The following is an 18,228-nucleotide window of genomic DNA, read 5'->3' on the forward strand; positions in this document are numbered from 1 at the left end:
TTTAGGGTTTTGGGATAATTTCATAGTTACCACTTCTGATAAATGAATTATAAAGAACTTCAAAGAATGAAAAACTAGAGAAGAGAGACATTTCACTGACAAAAGGTCGGAAAGGGCATAAAGAAATCATATTATATCTGCCTCTCTTTCTCCAACAACGTCATTCTAGGGTTTTGGAAGCGATTTTCATAACCAAGCTTAAATCGACCGGAATGGGAAGAAAGAAATCAAATTATATGTATTTATACTCTACTCATGAATTGTGAATACGAAATGAAGCAACATCGCAACTAGGACAGATGAAAAAACACATTGATCTTCTTTATATTTATAGAATGAGAGAGAAGAGAAATATAGTTCTCACTATTCCATTAGCGTCTTCACAGAACCAATGGAAAATAAAAATAGCATGGCGATCTTTGTATAGGCAACATTAAGACATAAAATTGACGCAATATTGGTGCCTCTTAAATGGCCTTACATGAACGGACCATTTACATTTCACATCTTATTTAAATCCACATTATAAATTATTAATTTTTATCCATATTATTAATCCGATATTACATCCTATCAAAAAATTAAACTAATCTAATATTATATGTATAATGAAATAAAAGTTTCAAAATTGTCATTGAACGTTATGGGTTAGTAGAGTAGAATTGCACATCACACTAAATCATGAGAAAAATATTTGATATTATAATATATTTATGATAATATTATTTATTTTAAAATATGTAAGTATATTTAACTTTTAATTTCTATATTTTTAATTCTACATGTTATATCAACTTATCTGATTTGCCAACAAGGCATTGAATTATTAGTGTAAAACTCTATTAATTTTCAAATATACTAAAAGGTTAAAAATTCAATTTCTATGAGTGACACTTACTTAGAAGAATAGTTAAACACTACAAAAGATATTAATTCCTTATCCATGGCGTGGGGATACCATTGTTTATGACAAAATTAAAACAAACATCTCTCACCTGTGACATTGTAATGGATTCATTATATAAAACTAGCAGTGTACATGTGCACTTGCACGGTTCGCTTCTTTGTTTATGCATAATGCAAATATAATATACATATATTTTATAATATCAATAAATCATGTACTGAACCATTATATTTACAAAATTAAAAAAAAAACCTCTCTCACCTGTGACATTGTAATGGATTCATTATATAAAAATAGGAGTTTAATATCTATGCAAAGTGTAAATTTTTTTATATAATAAGTATATCATTTATCGTTCATTTGTTTTACTTTTGTTTAAGAGTTAATAATGATTAACATATTAATGGTGAGTGATGTGCTAACAGTACAAAAACAATTACAATGTTAATACACTATCATTGATATTATATGAGTTTTCTTTGTCTCCCTAAACCACTCCAATAGGATGTTGACACCTAAATAGTAACTTCTATTAATTGACATAATTTTATTGGCTTGGTACAGAGATATAAAGAAATAGTGATATAGAATATTGTTAAAGCAGTGAAAGAAAAAGAGATGAAGTGAGGAAGAGCAGAAGATGTGGTTATTGTGATAGAGATGAGTAAGAGATCAAGAGAGAGTAAAAGTGTTTTATGAATAATGTTTTTGTGTGTATATTGATTATATTATAGTGAATATAAAGGCTATGTTACACACCAAGTACAAGCTAAAAACAGAAAGATACAAATCTTTTTTCCAACTAACTAACTACAAGTTTCCATAAGTGGAAACTTTGCTTAACAACAAAACTAACTTCACAAACTAACATTCTAGAAGAGGAATTATTTTTTAACACTCTCCCTTAATTCCTATTCTATCAACATGATGAATTATCCTCTAAGTCTACTACTCCAAGCATGTTCTTCAGCATTTGGAATCTGCTATTCTTTAATGCCTTTGTCGTCAAGTCAGCAAGCTGAAATTATGTGTTGCAATATTTCAGTTTGATTCTTCCTTTATTCACTTGGTCTCTGAGAAAATGGAACTTGGTTTCTATATGTTTGCTGCTACCATGTGAGACAGAGTTCTTTGCCAAATCAATGACAGATTTGTTGTCCACTTGTAGTTCGACAAACTCATCAAGTTGTAGTCGCAAGTCTGCAACTAAGGATAAGATCCATAAGGCCTGACATGCTCCACTTCAAGCAGAGATGTATTCTGCTTCACACGTAGATAAGGCTACCACAAATTGTTTCTTAGAACTCTATGAGATAGGAGGACCACCTAATAAGAATACATAGCCTGAAGTAGACCTTCTTTCAACCTTGTCTCCACACCAATTTGAGTTAGTATAAACAGCAAGTTGTAGTTCACCTTTCTCAGTCTGGTATGGGAATAATATCCCACAATTGATGGTTCCCTTTAGGTACCTCAATATTCTGTTTGTCAAAACTAAGTGAGTTTGCTTTATTTTGCTCATAAATCTGCTTATAAGGCATACACCATAAGAAATTTCAGGTATGTTGTTGCAGATAAACCTTAAACAGTCCACCAATTGTCTAAACAAGATGTTGTCTACTGGATTTTCATGCTCACAATTGTCCAACTTTAGATTCCCTTTTACTGGAGTTGAGACATCATTGTAGTGCTCCATATTAGATATGTTCATCACCTCCTTTATATACTTTTTCTGATGCATAACTATTCCTTCCTTGGTTTCAGCAAATTCTATGCCAAGGAAATAAGATAGTTTGTCTAGGTCAATCATCTCAAATTCATGTTTGAGATTGTCCTTCAACCTTTCAATATCTTCTACATTGCTTCCAGTGATCAATAGATCATCCACATTCAGACAAATGATCAATATTCTATGTTCACTGGTTATTTTGTGTATATGTCATGTTCTATAGTGCATTTGTTAAAGCCTTCAAGTTAGAAAAATGAGTCTGTCCTCTTGTTTCAGGCCTTTGGAGCCTGTTTTAGTCCATATAGAGCCTTTCTAAGTCTCAACACTTTGTCTTCACTGCCTAGAATTGTGAATATGGGTTGTTGGTGAATATAGACTTCCTCATCTAATGGACCATTCAGAAATGTAGATTTGACATTCAACTGCCAAATCTTCCAATATTTCCAGCTAGCTAGGCTTACCAAGATTCTCACTGTTTCAAACCTAGCAACAGGTGCAAATATTTCTTAGTAGTCATCTCATTCCTTTTGCATGAAGCCTTTTGCTACTAGTCTAGCTATGCTGCCATCTGGTTTCAGTTTAGTTTTATGAATCCATTCTACTACAATTGGATTCTTCTCAGGTGGTAAAGTAGTTAGTTCCTAAGTGTTGTTCTTTTATTTGGCTCTTAGTTCCTCATCCATAGCGTCTGTCAATACTTTGTCTTTGATGGCATCATGAAATTTTACTGGTTCAGTATCATTCATTAGTGCATAAGTTCTCCTTCATCTAAAATTGCACTATCTGGAAATACATGGTAGTCCCTGAGTCTGGAAGGTAAGCCTCCAACCCTTCTAGATCTTCCTTGATGAGTAGCTTGTGGTGGATCACTTTATTCACTTGGTAGTACTTTTGATTGATTCTCAGCAGTCTCTATAGGAATATAGACTATGGTGGTTCCTTGATCATGTTGATCTGGCCTATCCTTCCAATGGCTTAACTCATCATAATGCACATCTCTACTATATGTCACTTTCTTTGTCTAAGGATTGTACACCCTGTATGACCCTATAGGGTGATATCCAAGGAAGATCATAGCCTCACTTTTGTCATCCAGTTTTCTTCTTTTCTGATCAGGAATATGAGTGTAACATAGTGATCCAAAGACCCTAAGATGTTGAACTGAAGGCTTTCTCCCTGACGAGATTTATTCAGACACCAATGATGTTGAGTTTTGAGTTGGACACAAGTTCAATACATAGGTGGTTATGTCTACTGCCTCAACCCAAAAACCCAGTGGAAGCTTAGTGTCTTTCATCATACTTCTGACCATATTCATGATGGTCTTGTTTCTCCTTTCGACAACACCATTGTGTTGAGGTGTGTAAGGGGTTGTGACCTCATGAACAATTCATTCTTCCATGCAGAATTCCTCAAACTCTTTTGAAGTAAATTCTCCACCACCGTCTATTCTCAACACTTTGATATGCCTTCCTGATTGTTTTTCTGCTAGAGCTTTGAACATCTTGAAGGTATTAAACACTTTATTTTTTGCCTTCAATGGATAAGTCCAAATTTTCTTGTTGAACTCATCCACAAAATACTTGCTTCCAACTATAAATGGTATCTCAAAAAGTCCACAAACATCAGAGTATATGATGTTCAACAAACTCTTGCCTCTATTGGGTTCATATGCACCAAAATCAGATCTATGTTGTTTACATATTAGGCATTTTTCACATAAGGCTTGAGGCTTCTTGATATAGGGGAGGCCTGTTACCAGATTCTTCTTATGTAGCATACTTAAAAATCTAAAGTTGAGATGACTATGTGAAGAAGATCTCTGCTCCTGACCTTGGCACGGTTTCGATGAAGACACCAACATCTCCAAAAAGAAGAAAATGAAGAATACTTATGAAGACAATGAAGATTCGAGCTTCAAGATATTCAAGACTTTTAGTCTAAATCTAAATAGGTACTTCTATCATATACTCTTGAATATATAATAGTAGTATTGCTCAAAATATTTTTAAAGAAAATTGAAACACTTCAAGTTTAAATAAAACAATTTTCAAAATAATGTTTAACAAGTTACTAAAATCTGAGTAACAAGTTACATGAGTGAGAAATCAGTTATCCAACAAAAACTGAACCGAGTAATCCATTACTGAGCTTTGGGTAACAGGTTACTCAAGATTCAACGTTCTTGAGTAAATGATTACTCTGATATGAGTAACTGATCACTTTACGTAAATTTTAATTCACTGTTGGACAGAACATTTGGGTAATCGATTACTCAATGCTGTAACCGGTTACTCAGAGTTGTTGCATCAGTTTTTCAAATTCAAAGTGAATGGGTTTCAACCCAAAAGACATGGTTTCATTCCAATCGATTACTATCATGTCAAAGAGACATTTTGGCTGGTTGGAAAGCCTATATAAGGGAATTAAAACTCATAATCACAACATACAACTCTCACACGATTCTGAAAAATTCTCTTGCTATTTTTCTGCACTTTTGCATTCAATTCTTAAACTTTCAAAAGAAAATTTTTCTGAGTTACTTCAAGTAATTGTTTCAAAGTTTTACAAACCTATTGAGCAATGTTACTTAGTATACAAGAGAGTTATTGGATTGCAAGTGATATTACATTTCATACTTGTAAAGGCAATCCAAGCTACTGGTGTAATTCTTCATTCATTGTAAATACTTTCTTTCATGGGGTGTGATAAGAAAGGAGATCGAGTTACTTGGAAAAGTGTTTTCTAATGTGATAAATATTAGCGAGTGTGTAAGGTACATAGAAGTCTCAGGGTGAGATATTGTAATTACAACTCATAATATTTAGTGAAAAATCTTTTATGCTGCAAGAGTACTGGACGTAATCTTCGGTAGACAAGAAGGTGAACCAGTATAAAATTATGGTGTACTCTCTTCTCTCTTTAATGGCATCTCATCATTCTGAGGATAAAAAGGTAAACGACATTCAACTATATTCTTCTGAATTACAAACTGTTTTTAATGATTTGCATGATGAATATGTTAAACTTACAAAAATGTTTCTAAAACAAAAATCTGAGTTAGATGCATTTAGAAACAACCTCTCATCATCTTCATGTCAAAACTTTATTACTCTTGAAAATAAAGTTTCAACATTAAGTCTTGAACTTAATAAGATAAACAAGAGTAGTAAAAGTTTGGAAAAGATCATAAATGATCAAAGACACTCAACACACCAAAGAGGTCTTGGCTATTCAAAAAGTCATGTTCTAAGAAACAAAGTGTCTCAACTAAGATAAACTTTAAAAAACAAGGTATTCATGCTTTTAAATACAATAAAAATAAGTCTAGGATACATGAACATTAACCCACGTGTACATATTGCAAAAACTGTGGACATACACCGAATACTTACAAAATTAGGAAATATGGTGTACCCTTAGGTCATTTTAAATGGGTTGAGAAATGTACTAACTATGTAGGACCCAAAGAATATTGGGTACCTAATAAAACTTCAATTCTTTTGCAGGAAAATTTGAGAGTCGCCTGCAACTTATGGTACTTGGACAGCGGCTGCTCAAAACACAGGATGAGCGATAGAAACAAGTTATTTGTCCTCACTCCAAGGGACAAAGGCTATGTCACTTATGGTGATAACAACAAGGGAAAAATTCTTGGAGTTGGTAAAATTGGCAAGCCACCATCAACAACCATAGAAGGTGTATTATATGTTGAAGAGCTCAAGCACAATCTTCTAAGCATAAGTCAATTATGCGACAAAGGCTTCCATGTGACATTTTACCCAGATAAGTGCATCATTGAAAGTAAGAACTCTCAAAACTCTAAACTCATTGGTAAGATGATAAATAATATATATATATATATATATATATGATTGATATAGACTCTTCCTTACTAATAATATGTTTAGTTGTAAATGATAATCATGATGCATGGCTTTGTCATAGGAGAATTGCTCATATACATATGGACTATTTGAATAAACTGATTAAGAAAGTCTTAGTTGTTGGTTTACCTAAAATGAAATTTATTAAAGAGAAACTATGTAGTGTTTATCAAATGAGTAAACAAACAAAAACTTCTTTTAAACTTAAGCATATGGTTTCTTCCGACAGACCATTGCAGTTACTACACATGGACTTATTTGGCCCCTCAAAGACAAACAATTATGGTGGTAACTACTATGCTCTTGTTATAGTAGACGATTTTTCGATATACACTTGGACTCTATTCTTAGTTCATAAGAATGTGGTATTCAAAGTCTTTAGCATTTATTCTAAAAGAGTTCAAAATGAGAAACCACTAAAAATCGTTGATATAAGAAGTGATCATGAAGGAGAATTTCAAAACTCTTCATTTGAAGAACTCTATGATGATCTCGGTATCAATCACAATTTTTATGCTCCTAAAACACCACAGCAAAATGGTGTTGTAGAGAGAAAGAATCAGTCTTTAGAAGAACTGGCTCGAACAATGTTGAATGAAACGAACCTCCCAAAATATTTTTGGGCTGATGCATTAAGTATTGCATGTTATGTTTCAAACCGAGTTCTTAAGAAAACCCCATATGAACTCTTTAAAGGTAAGAAACCAAACATTTCTCATTTGCATGTATTTGGTTGTAAATGTTTTGTTTTAAATAATGATAAGGATAACTTAGGCAAATTTGATACAAAAGTTCACGAATGGTAACCGATTACTCAATTATGTAACCGGTTACTTAGAGCTGTTGCATCAGATTTTCAAATTCAAAGTGAATGGGTTTCAACCCAAAAGACATGGAAATCCTATATAAAGGCATTGAAATTCATAATCACAACAACTTTCATACAACTCTCACGCGATTCTGAAAAATTCTCTCACTATTTTTCTACACTTTTGCACTCTGTTCTTAAGCTTTCAAAAGAGAATTTTTCTGAGTTACTTAAAGTAATTGTTTCAAAGTTTTACAAACCTATTGAGAAATATTACTTAGTATACAAGAGAGATATCGGATTGCAAGTGATATTACATTTCATACTTGTCAAGGCAATCCAAGTCAATGGTGTAATTCTTCATTCATTGTAAATACTTTCTTTCACAGGGTGTGATAAGAAAGGGAATAGAGTTACTTGGAAAAGTGTTTTCCAAAGTGATAAGTATTAGTGAGTGTGTAAGGTATATAGAAGTCTCGGGTGAGATATTGTAATTACAACTCATAATTTTTAGTGAAAAATATCTTGTGCTGCAAGAGTATTGGACGTAGCCTTCGGTAAACAAGAAGGTGAATCGGTATAAAATTCCGGTGAACTCTCTTCTCTCTTTATTTCTTCAATTATTTACTTGTTATTTTCTGCAAATTATTCCTACTGCTCTTAACTCTTGATATTGCATAAAAAGTGACCACAATTTTTAAATCAACTAATTCACCATCTCTTAGTTGCAATCTCATTCTTACATACTATACCTCATATGCCAAAGCCAAGATTTATCAAGTTGTGATTCAGTTGATAAGCATACAGATTTCATTGTTCCAATTGTGACTTGGAAGGTTCTGTTTGTTGAGAGTAGAGCCTTAAGGACCTTTCTATTTCTTGAGTCATATACTTCAAGATTTTCTTGATGCGGGCTCATGCTGAATCCATTCTCCAACAGCTGCCCAATGCTGATGATATTACTTTTCATTGAAGGGACATAGAGGACATCTTTGATCATAGCTTTATTGTCATCCTTTCTCCTCATTAAGATGTCACCTGAGCCTTCTGCCTGAATGGTTCTGTTGTCAACAAGCCTTATTTGACTCTTCTTTCTTTCGTCAAAGTGTATCAATCAATCTTTATGCCTTGTCATATGATTTGAACATCCTGAGTCCAAGTACCAAGTCTCACCATCTCCAAATTCTTCAGTTTCACTCATTGGATAATGTTCACATCATCCTCTGATTCTGACCCTTTGGCCATATTGACCTCATTGTTTTGCACTTCATTGTTCTGAAACTTGGCTAGAAATTGGCACTCAAATGAGAAGTGTCCAATTCTTCCACAATTGTAGCACTTGGATTTGCTTTTGTCTACTCTCTTTTTTCCTCCATGAAATCCTTTGTGTCCTCCTCTCCTAGAAGATTCAGCCACAAAGGGTTTCCAATTTCTGTCAGTGTTCCCTACTTTCTCTACCATGTGCCCCTCCTCTTCTAAAGGATTATGCTTGAAGTGCTTGGTCTGGTGCTCTTCCACCTGAACGTTCAATGATTCTTTGTTCATGAGCTTCCAGTGATCCCTGAAGTTCTTCAATCTTCATGTACTCCAGTGTTCTTGCCTCTTCAATAGCCACAACAATATGGTCAAATTTAGGATTTAGTGTGTGTTAGAGCTTTTCTATTATGGTGAGGTCATTCATCCTCTCACCTCATGACTTCGTGATTCTGTTAAAGAATTCAACAACTCTCTCATTTTCCTCCATTTGTATTAGTTCAAATTGTCTACGCAAGGTTTGAAGGCGTACTTTCTTCAATTGTTCTGCACCTTCATTTCATTTCTCAAGAATCCTCCAAGCTTGGGTTGAGGTTGGATTGGGAGATTTGTTGGGAAGTTGGTTTGTCTCATCCTTGGGTTCTTGATTTCCTAAAAATCGTATTGCTCTAAATACCAGATGTTAAAGTAGTAAAAGAAAAAGAGATGAAGTGAAGAAGATGAGGTTGTTGTGATAGAGATGAGTAAGAGATAAAGTGAGAGTAAAAGTGTTTTATGAATAATGTTTTTGTGTGTATATTGATTATATTGCAGTGAATATAAAAGTATGATTACACACTAAGTACAAGCTAAAAACGGAAAGATACAAATCAATTTTGCAACTAACTAACTACAAGTTTCCATAAGTGGAAACTTTGCGTAACAGCAAAACTAACTTTACAAACTAACTTTCTAGAAGAGGAATTATTTCTTAACAAATATCTCTACTTGGTTTATACATTGTTAGTGTATCATTCAACAACGGTCTCAATTTTATTTTTCCAACATCATGATGTTACATTATGAATAAAGAATTCATAATTCATACTGCAAATTCGTATATAGCCAACAAATTAGGATCTCATGGAGATTTATAAATTATAGGCAACTAGAATTCATATTGCAAGCACTATACAGATTTCGCAGCCAAGATCAAACTCTAGGGTTTGTGAAGCCAATTAAAATCTCAGTTCCAAATATTCTTGAATCTCATTACCAACACAATGATGAAGAAATTGTTGCCACAACATATTTTTGGGGTTTTGGGAGAGTCTTTGTAAGCTCAAAAAATACACCATTTTCCTTGCATCAATTATAAAGAAATAGAAAGATTGAAAATCAAACATTTTGATAACATTGCTAGTGCCACAAAATGACTTTTCGCTATCATTTGTCTAGATCAAAAATGTATTTGTACAGCAAAAGTTATGGCACAAACTTCTCATGCTGCATTTCAAATATCCTTCTTGGTGCTTTATATCTTAGTAGTTAGGTGAAAAGCTCCATCCTTTCATTCTACTCTGCACACAACCTTCTTGTGTTGGGACTATTTGGCTTCCACAAACCCAAACTTTCTTATGGAAAATGGGATTTCAGGCATACAAATATACAATCTTCTGATAAGAACTTGTGGCAACATGTTTCGCCATATGTCGAATTGATCAATCAGTCACTCAAGAGCAAAAGGTCAACCTCATGAAAGTGGGTAAAGTAAAATACATAGAAAGAGTTATGGATAAAGTTCTAGTAAACAAGAAGAAATGGCAGAGAGGGGAAAGAGAGATGTTTTTTTTGACATCCAAAGCATCTTAGCCTCGCGAAGGGGAGGAACCATGTCTAAAACCCCACAACTGCACATGTTAGAAATATAGTCAATAAATCATCATATCATACTTTGTTATACTAAGAAAATGTAGAATGACTTTTAAGGCAATGGAAATAAGCAACGGAGATGAATACATGACATTAATATATTTAACTAATAGCTGTAGATTTGAAGTTGATGATATATTGAACTAATATATTGATGATATATGGACCAATGAATAGGGGAGTGTTAAAGAGGGTGTATTGCTAGCACTCCTCTATTTGCAAACGCTGACAAGAGATCGGACTCATAAATTTTGTAATTCGACATGAAAGAATAGCAAAGTGCACAAGGCTTCCATCTCCATCTAATGGAGTTTGGGGAGAGTACCATAGAAGCTATTTCCAGTATCCGAGCCCATGACCTCCAAGTCACAAGGAACCTTACCATTGTGTTGAGGCTCGCTCTCTTACCTTCATTCATCAAGAAAGGAAAAAAATACAAAAACTTATGTCAATTGTACTTTATCTTTTCACTGGGAAAGGGCAGATTGAATGCATAGCAAAATTTTACTGCATTTCATAAATGTATGTAATAATGTTATGCGAATCACTACAAACAAGGATGATTCAGGGCAGGTTCCAGATTGCCAGTGTGAAGCAGTAGAGAGTGAGACAAATAATAAGTTTCACTAGAATTAGAAAGAAAAGAATTAAGCAAAGAGAAGCAAATTGAAAAAAAGAAAAAAATGAGCAGCTGCAAGTAGGGGTTGAAAGCCATTCTTATTAATTCGTTGTAAGCTACAATGCTAGACACCATGAACCCATAGTTAGAATATTACCTCCACATTCTTCAACTCAAACTCCGGACTATGAGCCAGACATTTGTTTCCAAATGTGTCGCAAGGTCCACTAGTTCCGGTTAACCTTTTCAAAATGAAGGATACATTCAAGAAGAGATTCCAAGAGTGGTACTACAACTAGAATAAAAAGGTACTGAAGGAAACCAACCACTACTTGTAAAATACTTACAGATCTTCATCTAAGCATAAGGCATAATCACCGCCACCACCAATTGCAAGTAAGTCACTTAAACACATATAGTAGTACCGGTTGGCACCTGCACACATATAAAGTGACCATTCAATGTGTAAAGAATGTATGTATTTATCTGATTCATCACATTGGTTCATGAATACATAATTAAATATTGAATATATGTAGACAAGGAGATACGGGCCTTAAATACTGTGTTCGGCAGTGAAGAGGAGGACAGTGTACCGGTGATGAGAGCAACCGGTCCACTGGAAAACAGTCGCAGGGAAGGGAGCGGTCGTTGGAAAATGTCGCTAGAATCTGTTTAAGAACATAGCACTAACCAAGGGTTTCGGCTCCAATATCATGTCAAGATTCCCTTGAAAAACAAATTGGTAGTAGATTCAGGGCCCAACTTCCCTTCGGTTGTCATGGACCAAAAGATTTTATTTCATCATGGGTCAAAAGGTAATCCAGTAAGTCCTACATCAGCAGCCTCATTCTTTACGGCATGGTTTAAATACTTGTTTGGCTACTCCTCCCATTGCACATTGGTTTTGAGATGGAATATTAACATAATGTTGTTCTTTCTTCCTTTATTTTCTCTCTCCATATGTATGAATTGCCAGGCCCAAGTACAATGACTAATAGTACTAAATTACGTTGAAATGCCCATATGAAAATGCCTTCCTATTTTTTCTAAGAAACAATTCAAACGTATATTATAATCATATGACATGAGCATTAGAGTGCTATAATCCAAAGAAACTTACATCAAGTTGCTATTATACTCGAAGATAACAAGCAAGAGATGATCATGAGTTCTTGACCAGTCAATGAATAGAAAAATTTAGAGGCTCATTGCTAGCTTTTATCTGGATTACACTTTAAAAATATTATTCTTATGGCGAGTTGACATGCTTCCACATACAAAATCAGGCCCTAATAAATATTGATAACTGAAATACCTTAACAACAACAAAAATATTTGACCCAAAAAGACATGTAACTTGCATGTATGAACTCATCCGCTTAGTCATAAATTTGGACAACACATCAATTTATGACATTTTCATGATAAGGACCCTTACCGGTAGGTCGAAACAGCGTTGGCTGACCATATATAGTTGTAAAGACAAAGGTTTGGTTTGTCCCCTATCACCACAGTAACAAAAATGAAACCATATGTCATGATGTAGAAGTGTCTTCGTAAAGAAGCATTATACGTGAAAAAAGAGAGTTGACATACTTGATACTTTCGCTTTGGTGTGGGTTTCAAGGGGCATTCTAACAGCCCACCAAAAACAGCGCCTTTCCTATCTCCAACAATCTAACAGTTTTTGCAAAATACATGATAAATCCATTGGCAAGAAAAAATTATAATTTCATATGATACCTGTTAATATCATATGTACAGCATTATAGGAGACATGTCTAGTTCCAAATGGTTTACATACCAGCAAGCCAGGAGAAGAAAGTTCAGCACTCTTGCGAATAAGTGTACGAAGTGATATTCCATCTTTCAGTGTGCTGCCCTTAATTTAAAGAACAAACAGTGAATCAATACTTCAATCAGCTCAATGCAATAGCTTATAAATTTCGAATGCACAGCTCAAAGTTACCTATAAAGTAAGACCCATTGACGCCCTTTTACTATGTTAGGGAGGCATGATTCGAAAAATTCATACAACTCAGGAGAAATAAAAGTAGAGTCATCAGTAAGATTGAGTAGAGACTTCTTCGAAATATTTGGAGTTGGCTGCTCATTTGCTTCTTCGAAAACTTCAGAACTGCTACTGCTCCTTCTAGATGTCTGATCCTCACCAATAATATCATCTTTTAATAAATCCAAGTTATTACATGGGGGACTACAATCAACATAATTATCCAATTTGTCATCCTGATTTTCAATTTTCTCATAATTATATTCAACTGAATCTGATGGAATCGGATCATGTTGATGCTTGTTTGTCTTGGATCCACCAAAGCCGATTGAAGGTATAACGTAAGATAAATATGATGACAAAGATTTACCTTCTTTAGAGCCGAGATTAGCCTACACCAAAATATAATCTCATGTCAAAGATAAAAAGTAAGGTGATCAACAAAAATTTTGCACATCAAACACACAAAGGCAATAATAGACCAATCTGGGCAGACAGTTCCATCTCTATGCAAAACCTGTGTTATTAAAAATAAAAATGACACCATGCAACATAAACTAACCCCATAGTAATACACAGATCGAAATCAACAGCAATATCAACAGACATACTGACATACACGAACACAAAAATAACACTTCACTCAATTCAGATTATGAAGTCAAAATCAAAGAGCATCACTGGCAAACTCAAGTCATGTTAACAAAATTATAACAGGTCTACTCTCCACAAATCTTCAATTGATAAGTTGATTAAGGTAAACAACAATAAAGGCAGCTATATAATAGGAGAACTCAACAAAAAAATGGATTTTGTTATAGACACAGTAGTCATATTTCTGATTCTAGTTTCATTTTCAACTAATAAGTAATAGGGTTGAAAAGTAAAAACCAATTTCCATTCTCTCATGTATAATGTGTTCTCCAGCACTATCAAACACTAGAAATATCACGATCCACAACATAGACACTAGAATATGTTACTAGTGTACATTTTCTGAAAGGTCATATCTTAATACCAACTTCCTAATGTAAAGGGAAAACAATCAGGGACACCTACAAAAGCACTTGGTGAAAATTCAAGTTAAGATTAATATTTTTTTTGGTACTACTAAGGGTATTCCTCAATTTTTTGGGTAAGTAACTAATCCCTTTCGGGGTTCGTGATTGCCCTCCCAACAAGTGTTGCTCATAGGAATCGAACTTTCGACCTTGGGGATCCAGTGGGCCTTACACCATTAGACCAACGCTTGTTGGTAAGCTAAGATTAATATAATCCAATGTTTATCTCCAAAGTCCCATCTTTTTTTACTTTGTTTTCTATGGTGCAATTTAGTATAAAATTGAAACCCATGATGACAAATAATAAAACCATTAAACCCCAAATTCAGATTTTTGTAACAAATCAGATCTAACTTTCAAGGAGAAGCCTATATGATAGGGTAGGATTTAATATGAATGCTAATCACATAAAGCTCATTTTTTTCTTCTTGTTCTTATTGATGGAATTATTATTAGGAATAAAAAACCACAAGCAAAATAAAGAAATGCAGATCAATAGAAAAGAGAGAGGAAAACCTGGGGTGAGGAATTGGAATTGGAATTGGAATTGGGAAGCAGATGGGAAAGTTTGTCCGTGACTTTGTCCTTGAAAGAATACATTTTTGAGCTATGGATATGGTTTTTTTTGGTGTTTTTTAGTAACAATTATTGCACATGATTTGAGGAATGAATGAGAATTTGGGAAGCAGAGAAGAGAGAGTTGTCGGTGGTGGAAACAAAATAAGGGTGTTTTTTTGGTTTCAGAGTAGCATGCAATCCCACATGTATGTGGGGCTAATTCTATCGATGAGTATTTTTTCCATCCACAAAACTCAAATCCGAGATTTTATTCAGAGGAAATCAATCATTAAATAAGGATGTGTTTGCCATCAAGAAATGTTTTCTATTTCTTATTTTCATTTCCAAAAAACAATTTCTATTTTCTTACTTTCATTTCTAAAAAACATGTTTGTTATTAACATTTTTATTCTCAAAATCATTCACCGTACATTTCACAAATCATGACTGCAATTATTTCAATTTTCAATTTTAATCTCCAAAGTAGTCAAACCAATGATTGAATAAGATGTCTACATATTTAATATTTGTATTTTATTTTCAGGTGGATTTTATATAAACAAAATATTGAACACTTTAAATTGTTGGATTGGTCATTAACTATAACGAGGACCTGTGAAAAGTTATAACAAGCATCGTGTAGTTGCAAGTATTCTCTAAATTTAAGGGTGCCAGTTTTCATCCAAAAATCTTATATAATTATATCCATCAAAATAAATTTTATTATGCAAATGTGTGATGGTTTAGACAAGTGAGGCAATCATCAATTTATTTTGGCGTTTTGATGATTAGTGGATAGAGTAATTAAAAAATAAATACTTCATGTTCTACATCGTTTAATGTTTAATGTTATGCACATAGCTTAAAAAAATTATTAAACGGCACAAAAATTCATTTCAATTTGACTAAAATAATAATATTTAATACACATTGAAAACTAAATTAAAAAATAAATGAAGAAATATTTGGTAAAAAGGTATAATTAGTAAGTAAAATATAAATGACTCTTAAATTTAAGAACATCAAACATTCAAAATATATAACATTGAAACATTAAAACATCAAATAATATGGAACGAAATGAGGAACAAAATTCTTAAAATTTTCAATAAAATGTTATTACTTCATTATTCAAAAATTTGAAAATGAAAATGAAACTCATATTTTCAGAAATATGAAATGAAAATAACAATAAAAATATATTTTTGCTCTCCTGTGCTAATTTCATTAAAAATAAAGATAGAAAATGACCAAAACAAACTGGCATAAACATTACAATAAATGTAATAAACACACATTCTTTACCTCTTTCATTATCGTTCATGTTTCTCTACACGTCATTCCCTCAAACATATAGCCAAGATTAAATATAAAATGCTCGATAACCAAAAAAAAAAATATAAAATGTTTGTACTCACTCAATTTTCGATTTTGATTTAACTCATCACGTTAATTTGGATGCAACGTGATAGTGTGGAAGGATAAATACAATAAAAATCATGGACTATAATCAATATGTTTTTTATGTTAGATGTAGGGTTGAGACTTGACCACACACCTGTTCATCAATTTCTCATTCAATTTGCTCATGATGAATTTAAAGATATTTAAAAATTAGATTCGGTCAATACTTAAAACTAATTAAGGGACTTGTGTAGTTCACTCTTACTCATCTAATGATCATTCATTACTCATGTTTATATTATTTGTATTACATGGATATTTTCTCACTCTTTTAGGTAAGAAACTATTTTTTTTATATGTGTAGTTGTCCCTCTCATCCTATAAATCTAGTGGCGTTTTACACCACTAGACCAACACTTTTTTGGTTTACTCCTATTTATATATGTATATTCAATTATGTATAAAGTAATGACATCTCTTTGATTCATAGTAGAAAATACATTTTATTATAATAACATATTAATTGATATGATTTCAACTTTTTAAACTTTATTTTTTTCAATTGTTATGCTAGTAGGTTATAATACTTTTATACATATGATTTATGGTTACAATTTATATATTATTTCATATATTAATTATTATCTAATTTTATTACCATATATACAGATATGTAGATTATTTCATATCAAATTATATATTTATAATACTAAGAAGAGTTTATTTAAAATGAATATGCATTATATTTAATCAGGTTTATAATCAGATTCAAATTCAAAAGTTTGTCTGATTGACATTTGAGATAGTGTTAGTCTTCGAGTTTATGATTAGGTTCATGTTCAAAAAAACTAATATGATCAACATTTATAATTGAGTAAAAAAAAATCTTAACTGATCTATAATTATCTATATGTAGATGTATAAAGTGGTGTTTTCATATTTTTGTTGAGGGATTTGTGTGGTATGATTTGTTTTATTATTTTAAATGTTTTTAAAAATTTATTGGTTTGATTAATTATGGTAGTTACGTATGGACTGCATCTATGTTCTACTTTTGGTATTACAACATGTACTATCAACTTTGATTGGTTGAAAAAAATATTTAAGTTAAAATTGCAATTATTAAATATTTTTCAACAAATCACACATCTTAATACATATAGTGACACAAAGTTATGAGACAACATATATATACTCTATATTAGCATGGTTCGTTTGGAGATGAAAAGAAATAACAAAATCGCACAAAGTTAAATGTGGGAACTCAATGAATGAAATTAGAACATGAGAAATAATTTTTCCAAATAGTGAAAGAACCAAACATGTTTTATCTTCAACTAGAATAGTATTTTTAGTTTTTTTATACTATCAAAGTATTATCTCACCATATTGTAAGGAATTAATTTTCTTTTATGATTTGTGATTCTCAATTTCAATAAATATTCTCACAAAAATCGAACAGTTGATCATTTAATCTTTATAGGCATTTAGTAGGTTTTTACATTACTAAATGAACAGTTTTTTGTTGTTGTTAGTATTAACATATTTAGTTTAGAGATTGAAGAAAATACCAAAATCATACAAAGTTGAAATGCGGAAAGTGGATGTATGAAACAGGTGAGTGAGCAGGCTAACTTTCATGAAGCCCATTTTAAGACCCAACTTCAATTTTCTTATTTTAGAGTTGGGCTTACTCGTTGGGGTAGTTAGTATACTGTCAATTTCGTTTAGTCATCCCAGTGAGTAAAAATATAGATATAAAATTAGAGTTTAAATATTCATAATGGTTAACATATAAATGATGAATGATTTACTGATAATATAAAAAAACATTTACACGATCACTGTATCCATATTAAATTCATAAAATTATGTCCATAATTTACATGTTTAGTGGTTATTAGTTAATGATTCTGTTTTTGACAAATTGGTTAATGCTTTAACATCATCATTTTCCCTTCTACTTCACTTCTATAATATCTTTTGGGCATAGGCCAATATACACTTTAGTATAAAGTGACTGCATACTTATTATATCATGCCACCAAATCCATTAAGTATGCCCAATTAGATTCA

General features: G+C 32.5%; 2 protein-coding genes across 2 annotated transcripts; both read right to left on the reverse strand.

The window, feature by feature from the left end:
• LOC109335462 (uncharacterized mitochondrial protein AtMg00810-like) lies at window positions 2,214–8,358 on the reverse strand. The gene is made up of 2 exons (XM_019571597.1): window positions 8,084–8,358; window positions 2,214–2,769 (listed from the first exon to the last, which is right to left on the reverse strand). Exons 1-2 carry the CDS (start codon window positions 8,356–8,358, stop codon window positions 2,214–2,216), a joined length of 831 nt encoding a protein of 276 aa, XP_019427142.1.
• LOC109336715 (TLD domain-containing protein 2-like) lies at window positions 10,180–14,929 on the reverse strand. The gene is made up of 8 exons (XM_019573477.1): window positions 14,707–14,929; window positions 13,088–13,521; window positions 12,923–12,995; window positions 12,715–12,795; window positions 12,557–12,620; window positions 11,463–11,550; window positions 11,273–11,357; window positions 10,180–10,474 (listed from the first exon to the last, which is right to left on the reverse strand). The coding sequence occupies exons 1-8, from the start codon at window positions 14,788–14,790 to the stop codon at window positions 10,433–10,435; spliced, it is 951 nt and encodes a 316-aa protein (XP_019429022.1). The 5' UTR covers window positions 14,791–14,929; the 3' UTR covers window positions 10,180–10,432.

Source organism: Lupinus angustifolius, chromosome LG20 (assembly GCF_001865875.1).
Source record: "Lupinus angustifolius cultivar Tanjil chromosome LG20, LupAngTanjil_v1.0, whole genome shotgun sequence".
Taxonomy (NCBI): Eukaryota; Viridiplantae; Streptophyta; class Magnoliopsida; order Fabales; family Fabaceae; genus Lupinus; species Lupinus angustifolius.

Excerpts from the sequence above, each read along its gene's own strand:
- LOC109335462 (XM_019571597.1), bottom strand. The coding sequence starts at position 8,358 with ATGAGGAGAAAGGATGACAATAAAGCTATGATCAAAGATGTCCTCTAT. Across the intron at positions 2,770-8,083 it reads TCTTGGCTTTGGCATATGAG|CAATGTAGAAGATATTGAAA; the intron begins GTATAGTATGTA and ends GATCACTGGAAG.
- LOC109336715 (XM_019573477.1), bottom strand. The coding sequence starts at position 14,790 with ATGTATTCTTTCAAGGACAAAGTCACGGACAAACTTTCCCATCTGCTT. Across the intron at positions 12,996-13,087 it reads CAATGGGTCTTACTTTATAG|CACACTGAAAGATGGAATAT; the intron begins GTAACTTTGAGC and ends AATTAAGGGCAG. Across the intron at positions 12,621-12,714 it reads CACCAAAGCGAAAGTATCAA|GGGACAAACCAAACCTTTGT; the intron begins GTATGTCAACTC and ends CTGTGGTGATAG.